Here is a 19114-nt window from a genome sequence, read left to right on the forward strand (position 1 = left end):
CTCGGTATTCCTTGCTTTTGTGTTTTTACCTTAAAATACGTAACATACAGTTAATATCAAGATCATTAATAATTAGAGTAGTACAAGTAATCGTTCAAATAACAATGAAATGCGAAGGAACCTTGTAGTAAAATACAGGCAACGAGGTTTAGTGTCAAAGTGTAAACCGTAAATATAGTCTAGACGCGTATTAATCAGCCCAATTCATTAACAGATGCATTTACATTCAAAGCATTACCATAAAGTTCTGACCTATATGCGGTTATTGCATTATTTCATATTAACATTAAAATATGCCAACATAGTTTTAAATCTATGAAGTTCAGTGGGGTTTTCCACCTAATTCCTTATACAAAAGCAGCTGAATTCTGTACGTCTTTACTTACGTGATGCAATTATTTTAAGTAAAAACAGCGATTGCAAAAGATAAACCCATTGACAGTTCTTTTAATAGGATTTAGGACACACTATGAGGAACGCAGACACCATTTTGTAATTAAAACTACGTCACATTTTTTTGGTGAAGGTGAAAAGATTTCCCTAGTGTGTATATATAGACGTATACATATCATAAATATGTTGATTAGACATAAAGGGTAAATACTTTGCAACACTGACCTGCCTTATTCCTGAGTCTTGACATTTGGTTAGAGGTCAAACCACAATGAAACTGAGACATGCGTGCAAAAGAGATGTTGTTCATAAAATATTCAAACAGCATCAGTAAATGAACTACGCTCCCTCTGGCACACTGGTATGAAATATTATACATTATAGCTTCGATTGTGAATGTGATTACATCTTTAAGTCTATCCTTTGCCTTGCTGAAACTGTTATAAGTTGAATTTTTTTGATTAAAAAAAAAAGTACGTCGTATTCCAGAACCATAGTTACACAGTTTTAAGATGAATGTTCTCTAGTTTTCAGAGATGCTCGTTTCAACTCATGGTCCTGTACGGGCTCATAAGGAGAACCCTGGACGATGAGTTGAAATGAGCATCTCTGAAAAGGAGAACCCTTAAACCTGTGGTGCACCAGCGAAAAATGACTGTTGTGTATACATTAGGATACCTGTTTGTCTCCAGAGATCAATATCTCAAGCACATCTCATGTCTGTTGTTGTGTTGAATTGATAAAGGCACTAAAAACGTGTGCTAAGACGTTCCACACGGCAAGAGCGTGATAGTGACGTAGTATTTGCTATAAATACCTTTACATCACGTCACTCATTTCCTTTTACTCCTTTTTAGTTACTTTCTCTGTGATTCTTTCTGCTTTCAAATGAACTGTTTAGTTCAGTTTGGCTTACAAAAACATTTACAAACGATTTTACTGAAATATAGTAGAATTCTCTCACAGTCTCTCACATAGACGGATATCTCATTTGTAAGTCGCTTTGGATAAAAGCGTCTGCTAAATGAATGAATGTACATGATGCGTTAAAACCAGGTGGCAAGCAATACATGGGGCATTGATGGATATTCTGCCATGGCACTGAAAATGTCCATGTTGCTGAAATTCATGCACTTCTGTGAAGGTGAGAGAGTGTCACAAGGAAGTTGGTCCAAGTACAGGCAGCCCATGTATCAAGCAATGGTTTACACTAAGAAAAGAGTTTTTTTCAGATTTAACTTGATCTGTTTGATAAACTTTTCAGAAGACAGTCATTTCACTGACAATATTTTGGATAGATAGCTGGTTCTGTTTTATTAGCACAATCAAGGTAGCATACGTTTAATCTTATTTTTACATGGTTGATTGTAGGATGCTTAAATTAAAAAAAAAAAAAATCCGGGTACAATGAAGGGTAAATGAAGAAGGAAGTCTCATTTAGAATATAATAAACATCTATCAGAATAGAAAATAATAGATTATCATTTGTTTCTTCAAAAATGCATTTCTTATAGAAAGAAGACATCTTTAGTCATGGCACCACAAACAATTTTAAGATATTTACACAATACTATATTCAGTTCTTGATAGAAAGTGACAGTAGTCATGAAGGAAACAGTTACTCACTTTTATTACTTTTAAATATCTCCAAGAAGTGAGTTTAAAACAAAGAAGTGATGGGTCATTAGGACCAGTGGTGATCAGTGATTGGTCATTGGGAACAGTGGTGATCAGTGATTTTGTGAAAAAAATAAAATAAAAATAACAATGGAGGCCAGAATACTCAAAACACATTAACATAGCACATATCCGTCATGGGCACAGTAGTGATCAGTGATGGGTCATTGTGAACAGTGGTGATCAGTGATTGGTCATTGAGATAAGTGGTGATCAGTGATTGGTCATTGACATCGGTGGGGATCAGTGATTGGTCATTGGGCACAGTGGTGATCAGTGATTGGTTATTAGGACCAGTTGTGATCATTGATTGGTCATTGGGCACAGTGATTATCAGTGATGGGTCATTGAGATCAGTGGTGATGAGTGATACAATATTGATCAGTGAGTGGTCATTAGGCACAATATTGATCAGTGAGTGGTCATTGAGCACAATATTGATCAGTGATTGGTGATTGGGAACAGTGGTGATCAGTGAGTGGTCATTGGGCACAATATTGATCAGTGATTGGTGATTGAGATCAGTGGTGATCAGTGATTGGTCATTGGGCACAATATTGATCAGTGAGTGGTCATTGGGCACAGTGGAGATCAGTGATTGGTTGTTGGGCACAACATTGATCAGTGATTGGTCATTGGGAACAGTGGTGATCAGTGATTAGTCGCAAGTCAGGCTGTGACAGTGGCCCCGCACCATTGCAGTCATGGAGTGCCACCTGCCGTGGTGTCACATCACACGCAACGTTAATGCTTCTGCTTGAGTGGGCACTATGACAAGTACAAAGTACAACATTTTGTATACAAGTGTAATAATAATAACGGTTGCTATATTCATTTGTATTGTTTGTACAGTTTGCTTGTTCTCACTGTGCTGCGGGGGTTTCCTCCGGGTACTCCGGTTTCCACCCCCAGTCCAAAGACACGCATGGTAGGCTGATTGGCATATCCAAAGTGTCCGTAGTGTATGAATGGGTGTTTATTGTGCCCTGCGATGGATTGGCACCCTGTTCAGGGTGTACCTCGCCTTGTGCCTGATGCTCCCTTGGATGGGCTCCAGGTTCCCAGTGACCCTCTGGTATAAGCGGTATAGAAAATGGATGGCTGGATGGATTTCTTTTAATTGACTGTAATTTACGTTTTATTTATTTATTTATTTATTTATTTATTTATTTATTTATTGTCAGGGCACACATTCACACACACACACACACACTCACACACCCATTCATACTCTATGGACACTTTAGACATGCATGCATGTCTTTGGAGGAATGTCTTTGGAGGAAACCGGAGTACCCGGAGGAAACCCCCGCAGGCAAAGGTGCTAACCACTAAGCCACCGTGCGCCCCACTATTAAGACAATACTCTGATTAAGAAATACCATGTAAACAGCAATTTTTAATGACCTTAATCCGATTAAGGTCATACTTGAAGTAAACACAAATGGAATTAAGACATATGGAGTACTCCTGTTTTAGTCACATTATCGACATGTATTACAGACATGTACACACCTTAATCACACTATTAACGTCGTGTGAGAGTTTTCACCGCATTTTGCGACAGGACACGTACACACACGGTAGTGCTCAACCGTTTTACGCCAAACAAAAGAGCACGGCTGCATCCGAAACCACATACTTGCCTACTATAGGCCTGTAGTAGGAGAAATACATGCATCTCGGCTACTATATAGACGGTAAGTATGTGGTTTGGGACGCAGCCCACGGCTTCAAGCAGTTGTCTATTTGCACGTATAGCATGACAAATAATTAACCGCACTTAAAGCGTTCGTAAAAAATTAAATAAAAACACCCAAAACTGTATACGGTACCATAACGAAGACGAACTGTATGTCGATACGTGAAATTCTGGAGGGACGTCGGACGGCATGACATGGGGACGTAATGACGTGTACTGTTAATCGATTTATGTTCTATAACATGTAAAACAGGTACATGAAAGGAGTATTCTAAAAGCAACTCATGTAAACGCCTTAATCACAATATTGTCTTACTCAGAGTAAGGTCAATAATTAGATTACTACTGTCCATGTAAACGTAGTCAGAGTCTCTCCCAGTCCAGTGCGGCATGTGACTCTCCCTTCCATTAGGTGGCAGTAATGATCACCACAGTGGGCCACCGTTACAAAAAAAAGAAAAACGTGCTGGGCTGAATAAAGCAACCGGACTGTTGCTTCATGACGATTTTATGTAGTGGTACTTTATATTCTGTTAAAGGTAAATCCGTTCGTATTAATATAAAGCTTAATGTACAGTTTGGACCAGTGAGAGACCTCTAAAGTTATTCAGTTCGCTTTACTAGTGTGTGTGTGTGTAGCCGCTTAGCCTTAGTCTCTCGTACTGCTGAGTCTTTATACAGCTGGTTAAAGTCATTAGTTTTATATATATATATTTTTATATATATATATATATATATATATATATATATATATATATATATATATAATGATTATTTAAATCTGACCACTGGTTTAACATTTAACACTTTAGCTGTTGAGTTTCTTAATGTCATTACTGACGCTAAGTTAGCTAGCTAAGCTAGTTCCTGTAGTTATACAGTGTTCCGGGGCTCAGTTCCGGTTCCACAGCAACCACAGAAAGGGATAAATCAGCTGCACTCAGTCAACGGACTGTTCTGAAACTGTACGGTGTGATAAAGGAGTTAGATGTGTAGATCATCTCATAGCTAGTTAAAGTGTTAAGCAGGTGTATGTGGACCTCCAGAGATGTTTTCAGTTGTGTTGATGACGTCATGGTGTTTTATTAATGATAAATGTGTGTGTTTTTCTGCACTGGTGTAGGGATTATTCCTGCTGTGTAATCCAGGAATCACAGCTTTCACCTGTAGCAAATGAAGGAAAATAAGGAGAACACCACTCCTACCATTCAAATAACCAATCTGGACCACATTAAGCCATGCTGGTATTGGGACAAGAAGGACTTGGCACACACTCCATCCCAGTCCGAGGGCCTGGACCCGGCCACGGAGGCACGGTACCGCAGAGAGGGAGCCAGGTTCATCTTTGACGTAGGAACTCGACTTGGGCTGTATCCTTCCACTATTCCACACTTATCAGATTTTCCGTCAGTCAAAAGTTTACATGTAGTTTGCCTTTATTATTATTTACCTCGACTCAGCTGCTTGTTGTAGCCTTCCACAAACTCCTCGCCATAATTTCTGCCCCTTTCTCCTGTAACCTGTAACTCTGTCAGGTACGTGGGCCTCCTCACTCAGACACACTTTATCAGTTCAGTCCAGGTTTCAGGTCAGGGCTTTGTGGTGATCACTCCAATACTTCCACTGTGTTGTCTTTTCATACAATTTTGGAGGTTCGGTTAGGAGTCCTGCTAGAAGACCCAGTTGCTCCCGACTTTCTGGCTGATATCTTGAGGTCTTGCTTTAGTATTTCTAAATAATCCTCCTTCCTCAGCAGTGCACCAGTCCCTTTTCCAACAAAACACTAAAACAATGAGATGCTGCCACCACCATGCTTCACAGTTGGGATGTTTTTCAGATTAAAAGCCTCATCCATTTTTTTTCCCTTCACACATAGAACTTGTCATTAAGATCAAATTGTTCAATTTTTGTTTCTTCTGACCAGAGAACATTCCTCCAAAAAGCTGGTGATCACCTGCACACTTCCGTCTGGCTATTTATTTATTTATTTATTTATTTATTTATTTTTTCGTTCATGCTGATGTAGGACTCTCGTAATGGTGGATATAATGTACATACTTTGCTCCCTGATGCCTCCAATTTCATCACCAGTGCCTTTGTTGTTGTCTTGTGGTTCAGTTAAACCCTTCGGACCAAAGTTCGTTCATCCCCGGGAGTTCATTGACGCAGTGATTGTGCGATCACGAGATTTTTCTATTCGCATACAGTTGTTTTGTACAGATGCTCGTGGTACCTTCAGTTGTTTGGAAATTGCTCTGAAGGACGAACTGGACTCGCAGAATTCTTGACTGGTTTGCTTGGGTTTTCCGATGGTATCGTGGACAAAAAGGCACTGGCTCTAAAAGTCCGTCCTTTCAAACTCCTAATTATTACTGTTGGCCAATCAGGAGCATTTAAAAGTCTTCCAGACCGTTTTTAAAAAGACCGTAAACGTTGTGTATGTAAACCTTTTGAGCTCCTAGAATTCTAATATAGTGAATTAAAGCTGAAATTTTCATATGAAATGTGTGGAGTTTCATGAAAATCTCAGATTGAACATCTTTATCCTAGGTTTATGTAAACTGTGCTTTTGTATTATTATTTATTTATTTTTATTGAAAAAAAAAAAAGTATTATGTGTTTTGCTCCTTGACATTTTCTCCTTTTATTAGACATTATGATACCTTGGCCACTGGAATTATATACTTCCACCGCTTCTACATGTTTCACTCTTTTAAACAGTTTCCAAGATATGTAAGTACACCCTTTGTGTGTGTATGTCTGGTTGTTTATATTACCCTCTTGGTGTTTGTGTAAAATGTGTTATCGAGGTACTTGTATCGCAGGAAGATGCTGTAGACACGGACCACAGTCTGCTTTGCTTTTTGATTGGCATCATTAATCACGAAGCACATCCAGATGACTCGTTTCACGTCTTCTGTACTGCAATTTATTTATTTGTTTATTTATTTATTTATTTTAATGCACAAACTCTCACCATGAAACTAAATTTAAACAAAGCAAAATTTTGGACAACTGGAAAGTTTTCCAAGACCGCAGCCTTTTGTTTCAAGTCAAGGCAGAATTGTACTGGAAAGGTCAAAATTATGCAGTGGATCAAGATTTAGGCATGTGTGTATGAAAAAGAGGGGGGAAAATAAGTAAGTATGCGGAGTCAGGTTGGAATGGTGTTATGGTTTCGTGTAGAGATCGACCGATCAGTCGGTTTTGCAGATGAATCGGCACTGATAACCGATTGCCAGAATGATTGATGACCGGCAAATACCCACACCGATAGTTTTTTCCGATCAGGGGAGCAGCTGAGAAGGCTCCGCTGTCATTATCCAGCTTGAGAGCGGCCTCTAGAGGCGAAAAAAACCCCATAACTGACTAATTTTGTTCTGTTATTTGAAGTGTTTTTTAAATTCATTTTGGACGTCTCTATTTTTATTTATTATTTGGAATGTTACTTTTTGGTTCAGTTTGGATTTATATTTTTTATTCACTTTAATATTTATTAATGGTTAATATTTATATATTTATTTCATTTAAAAAAGTAGAGTACATTTTTCGTGGTAAAGTCAGTACTGTCATGTTTTCACTCGGTATAAATTTTTAAAAACTGTTGATTAAATCAGTTATCGGCAGGTCAGTACTGCCCAATTTAGTTATCGGTATAATTCACTTTCGGTCGACCTCTAATTTCATGAGTAGTTTATGTGATTGGGCAGTTGCCTCACTGTTTATTATTATTATTATTATTACATTTATGGTCAAATTTATCTTTCCCATTGTATCAGAAAACATTATTTTTGGAGCGGAGATTCGATGTTTGAGATTCTCGGGCGTTTACTGAATAGCTTCGATTGGATTCTCCAGTTTATAATCAATATCGATTGTCAGGACTTTTTTTAACAAGGAAATATTGTGATAAATATTGTGGTGTTTTTTGTTTTTTTTTACGTCCAGCCCTAGTGTTTAGATAAATAAAGATAAATAAGTATACTGTTCAGATAAGTCTGAGTGAGCTGAAACAACTAGGAGCCTCCCTAGGAATGCCCTAGCATTGCCCTTTAGTGACACCAGGGATTTGCTTAGGCCGTGCAATGACTCTTCAGGACATGCACTTTTCTAATTTAGACTATAAAAGTGCTTAGGGCCTGAAGCATGGGGTTTTAAATGTTTTTAAATTTCCTGTTCTGCTGTTGGCTGGTTATTCTGCCGAAGTCGCATCTCTGTGGTTTTGAATTCTGCATTCGCAAATACAGAGTCTCATATTTTCAGCTATGAACTTCCCAACCTTTACCCGGATTGAATTAGCTGAGAAATGCTGTCTTTAAGCAGCTGTGTTTGTGGTATTAGCGCTGGTGTATAGAATAGAATAAAATAGTGCTCATATTTGGTGGTTTGAGCACAGCATAACAGTTCTGTCCACAAGTCGCTGTCCATCAGCATCGTAACTTGCCTAGGAAGCCGATATTCCTCCCAGACAGCAGACCTTAGGGGTGTACGCGGTCGAAAATTAATACGTTTACTTAAGACACCATGCTCACACAACTCGTAACAGTGAGTAGTAATGTTTTGTAATTACAAGTGCTAAGGAAATGTATTTTCTACTTGAAGCAATCAATAAAAAGAAGGCCAGAGATTCTTTACTTCTTCGCAGGTGTAGCAGACATCCAGATAGTTTTGCACGCTCTTTTTCGCAGCAATGTTTGTCGGTAAACGAGACCTTTTTAGCTATACTCATGTTCGACGCACGTGAATCATAGAGGGCTTCGGCTGAATGCGCGTTGCGATGACGTCACATGATGCGTCTTGATCCAAATCGGCAGAAACTCTCCATATGTTTTCCATATATCACGGAGCTGCGTTGATTTCTGCAATCGCAAAATCCTGGATGAACTGGCTAAAGTGGGGCTAAACGTACCGCTAACCTCACACCGTGAATCTGTGTCTGATTTGGTTTTTATTGGATCTGATGAAACCATGACTGTTTTCAAACTCGAGATAGACCGGTTCTTTTCTGGCTATTTGTGCATGTAATTGTGCACGAAAATAAAGTTGGCTTTGGCTTCAAAGCTGATGAGACACAATTATCAATTGTCCAGCAGTAAAACAGAACAGAAATTACAGTTACAGAACAAACATACAAAATGAACAATAAAAACAAAACTATTTTAGCTGTAAAAAAAAAAACAAAAAAACAAAACAACATCATCGGACCTCCTCAGTACAGGTTCCTAATGAACATTGATTCAAATATTAGGCTCATTTTCTAAAGGCATACTCCTGGAGTTTGGTAACCGTGCTCAGTCGTGACTTGGACGGTCCCTGGTTAACGTAGTGATAAATTCTGTAGACAGCGAAGGAAATGTGTGGCGTGACGAAATCTTAAAGCATAATTGTTGCTTTTGACTTTTCAGGTGACAGGAGCCTGCTGCCTATTTCTGGCTGGAAAGGTTGAGGAGACTCCAAAGAAGTGTAAAGACATCATCAAAACAGCTCGCAGCCTGCTGAATGACGTGCAGTTTGCCCAGTTTGGCGATGATCCGAAGGTGAGCAAGAGGGTCTGTAAGGCTAAGGAAATGAAAATATTTAGATAGCGTTCCAGCAGAAGTGGGTTTGTGCATCTGTCTTCTGTAAGAATGTCGGTTTTAATAAAAGGATATTTACAGCCGTGCTGACTGAACCGGATTAACAGGCAAAGTAACGGTCCCGAATAAACCCGTCCGACTTAGTTGCTAATCCATTTCAGTCTTTAATCCATAGACGTGACCTGACGTTTGGAATCTGTCGAGATGACACTCTGATTGGTCTTTTATTTTTTTTTTTACATTTTTATACTTCGTAATAATAAAGCTGCGGCACGTTACGTTTAATTATCTAGGTTAGAGATCAAACGATTTAGTGGATTCTACCGATACCGATAATTTGGGTGTTACCTACCGGCCGATAACCGATTAAGCAACCGATGGTTTTTAAAATTGATACTGAATAAAAGCATAACACTCAAAGTAAAATATTGCTGAACTTTATTAGAGAAATAAACAGTACTGACTTTACCGTGGAAACGTACTGGATATACATCCAACCTGAACCAAAAAACACTTCAAATAACAACAAAATTAGTCAGCGATGGTTTTTATTTCGCCTCTAGAGGCCGCTCTCGTACTGTATAATGATAGAGGACCCTTCTCAGTCGCTCCAGGGCAGCGCTCTCCTTCAGGAAACCTCAGCTTTGGTCAGGTTTCAGACTCGCTTGATTCTTTCGAAGCCTGGTGCATTTGCGTTCAACTTAAATCATTGCAAACCATGTTTTTCTTTTAAAAATTATTATTTTGGTGCTGTTATGTGCAGCAGAGTGAACGACACTTGTGTCCCACAGCGTTCCCTTGCCGCTCATGGTAGACGTGTGTTGTAGAAACTAATGATGTCGTCATCGGCTGAAACGCATGCGCAGGTCAATTTATTTCCTGAACAAATGTGGACCCGAGTACGAGTTGCGTTCACGTTCAAGGGGAATCTCAGCATGGGTCCGGTGCAACCGAACTCGGACCGCCGCCTACAGGTAGTCTTGGGTTTGGTACCGCAATGCACTTCCCAGTCCGCACGACAGCTTTCACATTACCACTTATTCATGCAAGCCGTACTCTGTTTCAAATTAAACTGCCAGTGCGAATGCCTCCTAAAAATAGCTGACTTTGACTCTTACTTTCTCCTCCTTTTTTTAATCTCATTTATTCTGACCTTATATTCAGTTACTGTTTATTCATGTTTAGAGCATCAGTATGGGGTTCGAGTTTCACATCTAGAATTACCTCTAGATACAGCTGGCCAAGAAATAATCCAGCATGCAGCCATTTCCTAAAACAGAAGGACTGTGTATTAAAAGATCTGCACTTCCTTTCCAGTTCTCTTAATATGTCTGTGCATCCCATTTCAAAAACATATCTACCCTGAGAACCTGTTGAATTTAATGAGGTTATTTAGACTTAATTGTGCAGGAGTACACAACACGCCTGATCATGTCCGAGTGCTTCCAGACGGCTCTGTAGATAATATTTGTGATGAATGCGGTTGATTTTTAATGATTTGATATTTATTAACAGGAAGAAGTTATGGTGTTGGAGAGGATATTGCTCCAGACAATCAAGTTTGATTTGCAAGTGGAGCATCCGTATCAGTTTCTTCTTCGTTATGCCAAACAACTGAAAGGTATGGACAGGGTTTTTTTGTTTTGGTTTTTAAGTCATTTAAAAGAGTTTCTGGTGTGTTACTGTTTGTGAGTTCCCTGCACTTTTGTGTGCATTTTTTTTTTTTCTCCAGGTGACAAAAATAAGGTGCAGAAGCTGGTGCAGATGGCCTGGACGTTTGTGAATGATAGGTGAGCATTAATTCTTTTTTCCCGCCCTTTTTAAATTATTATAAAAAATTTTTTGTAAGTTTTGTCAGTTCAACTCATTTTATTAAGTATTGAGCAATTGTTATTGAAGCTAAACAGACTTAAAACTCCACTTTGAAGCACACTTATATACACTTTATTAACAAAAGTATGTGCACCCCGGACCATCACACCCATATGTTGTTCTTCACCAAACTGTTACCACATATTTGGAAGCACACAGCGGTATAGAACGTCTCTGTACGCTGTAGCATTACAATTTCCTTGCACTGGAACTAAGAGGCCCAAACCTGGGTGCCCAGCATGACACAAAGTGCACAAAGCGAGCTCCATGAAGACATGGCGTGTTAAGGTTTGAAGAAGGTGGAAGAATTCGAGTGTCCTGCATGGAGCCCTGACCTCAACCCCACTGAACACCTTTCAGATGAACTAGAACTGGAGCCTCCTCACCATCCCAACATCACCGCCTGACCTCAACCTCACTAATGCTCTTGTAGCTGAATGAACACAAACATAAAACCCTTTAACCAAAAGTGAAAATAGACCAACATGCTGATGAAAGAAGTTTTAAACCAAAACATCAACTCAGAATATCATTATTTATTTATCATATTGGATGCCATTTCCTGTCACGTATTGTTTAGGGTGGATTTTTGTGTAAGGAAGGATGTGGGGAGAAATGACCAATAACACTGCAGTAATAATTAACCAAAATAGACCCATGCATGCTTAATGGCACGTGTGGATAATGTAGAATTACATTCCTGGTATATTGTGTTAGTCTTGGTTAGGGATGTCACGATACCAAAAATCTAGTAGTCGGTACTGATACCACCAAAAGTACTCGATACCAAAGTCAATACCACGGTGTGGTTTAAAAATATATATATTTTTAAATAAAATTAAAAACTCCTGGAAGACATCCTGCTCTGGCTGATACTGGCAAAAAGAGAGAGAGAGGGATATTTTACTTATCAAACACTGTCTGACAATGACCAATAACAACTGCTAAGGTGCACTCCTAAACGCACCCACACCCCCCCCCACCCCCTTATACTCTGAATGCAAGCATTAGTTTAAATTCACTGATATAGTGGCAGGACAGAAAGATTTATTAAAAGCATGAACATTTGAATAATTATTAGTGACATTAGGCTACATTTAGCTGACAGGACATGGGCTGAATGGCGATGCATGGTGGCCCATTAGGAGGTAGTTCATAACATTGCAATGCGTTAGTGTCGTTAAATAATAACTGGCTAACGCAAACATTGCATGGAGCATAACGTTAGCTGGTTTCATGGCTACAATGCCAGCTGCCTCAAACAAACGTAATATAGGACCCGTCTTTCAGGTGCTTCGCCAAATTCCAGGTGTTTCCTCGCTTTGTTTGAAATGAACGATAGCATCAGTTGCACATCGGCAACCGCTAAACTTGTTAAGCTAAGCTAATCTTCTGTAGTTTTTCCTGTGTGCTTGTAGGCGTTCTTCTTCTTCACCACTTGTGGACCGACTAATACACTTGCGCGTATTTGCTGCCCCCTTCAGTTCCGGAAGAATTGCAACCTCGGGACATTCATTAGAACCGGTACTAACGGTACTGCAGAAAAACAAGTACCGTCACGTTTTAACAATGTTGGTACCGAAGTATTGGTTCTCGTGATATCACTAGTCTTGGTATATATTGGTATATTCCTGGTATATTGTATTAGCCTTGGTATATATTGGTATATTCCTGGTATATTGTATTAGTTTTGGTATATTCCTGGTATATTGTGTTAGTCTTGGTATAAAAACAAGTACCGTCACGTTTTAACAATGTTGGTACCGAAGTATTGGTTCTCGTGACATCCCTAGTCTTGGTATATATTGGTATATTCCTGGTATATTGTATTGGTCTTGGTATATATTGGTATATTCCTGGTATATTGTGTTAGTATTGGTATATATTGGTATATTCCTGGTATATTGTATTGGTCTTGGTATATATTGGTATATTCCTGGTATATTGTGTTAGTATTGGTATATTCCTGATATATTGTGTCAGTCCTTCTTCCTACTTCTGAGGATTTACCACAATGCAGAATTATAATCCTGGTTTCAAATGTGCTAATTTAACTTGTAACATTTGCGTCCTCAGCCTCTGCACCATGCTTTCGCTTCAGTGGGAGCCAGAGATCATAGCCGTCGCAGTCATGTACTTGGCTGGTCGCCTGTGTAAGTTTGATATCCAGGAGTGGACATCCAAACAGTCGTCTCGCCGTTGGTGGGAGCAGTTTGTACAAGACGTCCCTGTGGAGCTTTTGGAGGGTAGGAACCTTAGAATTACATATAACGAAACATTTTTGGTCATTTGGACCCCTGTGTCTATTGTGTTTACCGTTTTTTATAACTGGTCACTTGACTGATATACCATGAAGCAGGCTAACTTGATAAGCCTGGCTCATTTCAACAAGCGCAGCTAATTTCTGTCAATTTTGGTTCAAAATGATGTGTTTTTAAAGACACAGGGTTGTCACACCAAATATTGCCCCTGAGACCTTCTACGTTTACATCAGCTAAATCAGTCTTGCCGTTTTGAAAGGCAGGGTCGTGATCTTGCCTGATCTCATTATCGTTTCGTTTTCCACAGACATCTGCCATCAAATCCTGGACCTGTACTCTCAGGGCAAGCAGCCAATTCCACAGCAGCCCCAAATGCAGGAGAAAGACAAGCCACAGCCTTCTCCTACAGGCCTGCTCAGTCAACCAGGTGGAAACCCTGTAGCTCTGCCACCATCCAAGAAGAATTCTCCTCAGGCCAGCCCCCCACGGCAACTAAAACGGCAACACGTGAGGCGCTTCATTTGGTCTTTCTATCTGTTAGAGTGCAGGTGATTGTGGCTACGATGGACGGATACCTCAGGGTTCACTCAGGTCTTCAAAGTGCTAAAAAACTGTATGAATTTAGCTGGGGTTTTTTTCTTCAAAATTTAAGGCATGGAGTAGCACAGAAGAATACATTATGCCAGAAATACCTTTTTTTGTTAAATATACTTCAAACAGGATGGAAACATTTGAAGCAAACCCTGTTTTAGATATTTTAGACACCCTAGCAACCATATCATAGATGATATAGGTTTTGGATTGATGAAATGGCTCTTTGAAGATGAAACTCCTGAGAACCCAGTCTCAGCAGACACGAGTTGAGGCGGATCACGGTAGTTGCCGTTTTGTCCAAGTTAACGATGAACAATCCTAACACATTTGCCAACAGGAAGGGTAAAGGTTTATTCCACAGCATAACAATCGGACGTTTTTTAGTTGAAACATGATAAAAATGACAAATCTTTCAAAAATTATGCCATCACCACACTTGGAGGATGTTCACCTGGCTTTTTTTCTTTTTTCTTTTCTTTCACAGATGTGACACACAATTTTTTTTTGTTTAATAGTTGAACAATCTGGTTTTGAAAACATACCTCGAACAAATGAAATTAATTTATTTTAATTAATGGCATTTTTTTTCCAAGGCAGGTAGAGGAAAAAATGATGGAATCATCAATAACAAAAAAAAATTACAATTAGTACTTTGTTGCTCCTCCTTATGATGGCCTGAATTCTTCGAGGCATGGACTTCACTAAGGAAAAACAATATTCTCCATCTCCTGGAATAGTTCCAACTTTCTAGAATAGTGGTTAAAGGATCAGCTCTGCAGGATGGAGCCTTGTCATGGACCAATTTATTTTTAAATTTCCACCACGAATGTTCAGTGGGATTGAGATCCGGACTGTTTGCTGGCCAGGTCGTTAAGTTGATCTGCCTTTCCTTCCCTTTCCTCAGTGGTTAAGACATTGGACTACTGATCAGAAGGTCAGGAGTTCAAGCCCCCAGCACTGCCAAGCTGCCAGTGCTGGGCCCTTGAGCAAGGTTCTTAAACCTTAAATGCTCAGTTGTATAAATGAGATAAAATGTAAGTCGCTCTGAATGCCATAAATGTAAATGTAATGCTCTGTGGTGAGATGCATTATCATCTTGATCGCCAAACCTATTTTCTGTCCAAAATTTCTGTGCATTGACTGCTGAGGTGTTCCCTGGTCCTTTACCTGACATGAAACCCAATATCATAAACGAGTGGGGAAATTTGTAATCCTTGTTGTCTTCTGTTTAGGTGTTAGTGCTGGTTTTCGTTTGGCTTTTCTATACGTATTTCATTCAGCCGATTTCTTACAGTTCTATCACAAACTGATTCCTGTTTCCATCCATTTGTTTTTCCATTTGTTTTGTTGTGCATTTTCTATTCTCAAGGCATATTGCTTTGAGTTTTCAATCCTGAGGCTTTGAGGTCTTTCTTGGTATGCTTTCCTTTTATAACCTTGTCATTTTGATTACACCACATTTTAGACACAACTGACCTAGAACAACCACACTCCGTGTTGGATTTCCTTCTTGGATGAGTTTTATAATCCTTTCCATTGTTTCCATTGAAAACACTCTTGTTGGGGCCAGGTTTCCTTTCAGTAACCAAGTCCAACAGCTTGTTTAGGTCTGTAAGGACACACTTTTAACTGCAGACTAATTAGCGTTTTAGACTACCCTTAAACTAATTATATATACTTCGTTCACCCTCTTAATCGTGGGGTAATATCGTACTTTAAATGTTTGTCGGCAAACAGTTTGGTGGATTTCCTGCTATGGTGTCGTATCACGTTCCTAAGCCTTTTGGAAAGCCATATGCTGTTTATATTGAATGAAAGATCTACGTTAACATTTACCACATAAACATTTTTAAAACGCATTGTGTAATCTTTTAATGTGTTTAATTTTTTTTTTTTTTAGCCTTCTCCAAAAGAAGAGCCAAAAGTTGCCACAGGTAAGGACGGGCAATTTGTAGATGTGTGATATTTATAGAGATATACAGTCTGTTGTTTAAAAAAATATATATTAAAGGCTCTGTTTTTTTTCCTTAGAGCAAGTTGGTTCTAAAATCCCAAGACTGGAGAGCCCAATGCCTCCCCTACCAGTTAACCAGCCTCCTGGTAAGAGTCACCATGCACACATGGTTTTCTTCATTGCTCACTCTTGTTAGTGAGTGATCTTATTTATTTTTACATTGATGGAAGTGTTGGCTTTGTGTGTGTGTTTGGACTTGTAAAGATTTTTTGATGATATTATTATTATTATTATTATTATTATTATTATTAAAACAAACATTCTGTGTCTCTCCCCTTCCCGCTGATTTTAGATCGCAAACCCCCACCTTCAGCCCCTGCCCCTCCTACAGAAGCAGAGCCAGCAGCCTCTGCTGATTCAGACTTACCAAAGGCCCCACCTCCACCCCATGGAGCTCCGCCCCCTCTGCCTCACCGTCCGCCACCCCCGCCACCCTCCAGCTACATAATGGGCATGTCCACAACCAGCTCGTACATGTCGAGTGAGGGCTATCAAAGCCTGCAGTCCTTGATGAAGACAGACGCACCATCCTACCCCCATTTGCCACCCTCTTACGCAATGCCTTACCACCCACATGTTTACCCGCCTCCAAGTGCCCCTCCTCCAGGCCCACCACCACCTGCATCTTATCCTCCTCCCAATCTTCCTCCACCCACTCCATCCTACCCACCGCCAGGCTACAACCACAGCTACCCGCCGCCTCCACCGCGCATGCCACCCCCGGGCATGGCTTTACCTGCTGGGTATCCGCCTCCACCAGTCCCTCCAGGGCAGCCCCAAGTGCCCATGCCACCCGTCATGCCACCGGTGGCAAGCATGAACCGTGGAGCCTGGATGAGATGAATGTCCTAGGCGATATGGATAGATGGGCGCGTGTCTAGTTCTAAATAACATTTTTCCGAACTTTGTGTTGTCTCAGGAAGATAGATCAGAACAATCTTTTCACCCTGTTGTCAGTTTGACCTTTAAGTAGACATAAATGCATGGTCAAGTTTTTGTATACATTTTGTCTAGACTCACTTGTAAGCATCTTTGTATGGCCATAGATTAAATTAACTGTCGTCGTAGTCTAGAAGACTGGCATCTCGTTCTAGGTGTGTCCCTGCCACGCCCTCCAGGATAGGTTCTGAATCCACTGTGATCCAGATCATACTAATGCGATTACTGAAGATGAATGAATGGTCTGTAAAATTGGTATTAGATGAGCCTTAAACGGCAGCTTCAGCAGTCCCCCAGAGTGCAGTGTGTGTACTTAGATCGATGTGTATCAATAGGATATCAGCTGACCGCATCAGAACCTGACCAAGATTGTGATTATTTCATTGAAGAAAAAAAAAACCTGTTTCTTGTTCAGAATCACACATCCATTCCATACAACAATATGAAAATTGTTTGGACCTTTTTTGAGAACTTTTTAAGAACGTCTTCTTTTTGACACCCTTTTGTGCCTGTTTTGCGATAACATTAGCTACAGTCGAATGTGAGCGAATTCTCAGATGCATCCACAGAACCACTGACGCAGTACGAGCGAACATTTTATGTAAATACATTTCATGACTTCGATCTTGACTAGAAACATTTTAGTTAATGAATCTGCAATGCATGTACATATACAGCAGCTTTGGGAATTATTTTGCATTTGGTGTAATAAAAGTCCTTTTCCTCCACAAATTATTGGGGTTATTATTATTTCCACTCTGTGCTGCTGTGGCACATCGGGCATCATTTATCAACACGCTTTGGAAGGCTGTTTTTTCTTTGTATTCGCATGTGTATGCTGATAAATGGGAATCAAATGTAAATTCCCGGATGGCACAGCTGAGTTGCCATCAGTGACATCCTTAAACTCCAAAAAAAAAAAAAAAAAAAAAAAAGGGCAAAGCTCACAGAGCAGAAAATATCCAAAATGACTACTAAACAGCTGAAAAGAAAGTAGTAGTAGTAGTAGTCTTTTTCATACCGGTCTGTAAATACCTGTTCCCTCATACGTGTAACATGTGCTAACTCTTCCAGTAATTTCACTCTGCACAGACCGGCCCCACCATCCTATTAGACGCCAGTGTTTCTTCTTAATTGAATGACTAGAGTCTTATTTGTCCTAAAATGGATTTGAGTTGGCTTGCAGTCTTTATTTTTTTTATATTTAAGTGATTTAAACTTAAGCATAATCCATATATGTAAATGCAGTAACTCCTTTTCAAATTATACCCTGATCAGCCGTAACTTTAAAACCACTGACAGTTGAAGTAAATAACACTGATTTATCTCTTTACAATGGCACCTGTCAAGGGGTGGGATTATATTAGGCAGCAAGTGAGCAGTCAGCTCTCGAAGTCGATGTGTTGGAAGCAGGAAAAACAGGCAAGCGTAAAAATCTGAGCAACTTTGACAAGGGCCAAATTGTGATTGCTAGATGACTGGGTCAGAGCATCTCCAAAACAGCAGGTCTTGTGGGGTGTTCCCAGTATGCAGTGGTTAGTACCTACCAAAAGTGACCCAAGGAAGGATACCCAAGGCTACTGAAGCACAAGTTACTGAAAAAGCTAATGTTCGCTATGACAGAAAGGTGTCAGAACAGAGCTTGCTGCGTATGGGGCTGTGTAGCTGCAGACTGGTCAGGGTGCCCATGCTGACCCCTTTTCACCACCGAAAGCTCCTACAATGGGCATGTGAGTGTCAGAACTGGACCATGGAGCAATAAATCCATTTGTATCGGGTTTGATAAATGAGGACCAATGTCAAACACTTCTGCAACTGGAACATACATGCAGACATTAAAAGTGACCAAAATGCTTATGCTACTGCATAGAAAAATATGACCAGAGTATGCTGACATGGATAACTACACAACACATGACCACATAACACCTGGATCTCAGAAAATGTGAAAGGCTTGTCCAGGGCTAATAGCTAAGGTTGGGTCGTCGTCGTCATCCATAGGGGATGGGGTTAAGTTCAAGTATCTTAGGAATTATAAACCTGATGGAGCTCAAGTTTGGTATACTGTTGTGATAATCTGTAAATG

At 39.9% G+C, this 19114-nt stretch overlaps 1 protein-coding gene across 1 annotated transcript; it reads left to right on the forward strand.

The window, feature by feature from the left end:
• The first annotated feature begins 4171 nt into the window (after positions 1–4171).
• On the forward strand, positions 4172–19114 carry ccnk (cyclin K). The gene is made up of 11 exons (XM_053647620.1): positions 4172–4311; positions 4896–5142; positions 6424–6505; positions 9178–9309; positions 10864–10969; positions 11081–11138; positions 13297–13466; positions 13789–13988; positions 15976–16009; positions 16107–16175; positions 16382–19114. The coding sequence occupies exons 2-11, from the start codon at positions 4946–4948 to the stop codon at positions 16930–16932; spliced, it is 1599 nt and encodes a 532-aa protein (XP_053503595.1). The 5' UTR covers positions 4172–4311; positions 4896–4945; the 3' UTR covers positions 16933–19114.

The sequence above is a fragment of the Ictalurus furcatus genome, chromosome 2 (genome assembly GCF_023375685.1).
Source record: "Ictalurus furcatus strain D&B chromosome 2, Billie_1.0, whole genome shotgun sequence".
Lineage (NCBI taxonomy): Eukaryota > Metazoa > Chordata > Actinopteri > Siluriformes > Ictaluridae > Ictalurus > Ictalurus furcatus.

Bases quoted from the DNA above. Each gene is read 5' to 3' on its own strand.
- ccnk (XM_053647620.1), top strand. From the start codon at position 4,946: ATGAAGGAAAATAAGGAGAACACCACTCCTACCATTCAAATAACCAAT. The intron at 5,143-6,423 runs GTATCCTTCCAC...TCCTTTTATTAG, and splicing joins GTAGGAACTCGACTTGGGCT to ACATTATGATACCTTGGCCA. The intron at 10,970-11,080 runs GTATGGACAGGG...TTTTTTCTCCAG, and splicing joins TTATGCCAAACAACTGAAAG to GTGACAAAAATAAGGTGCAG.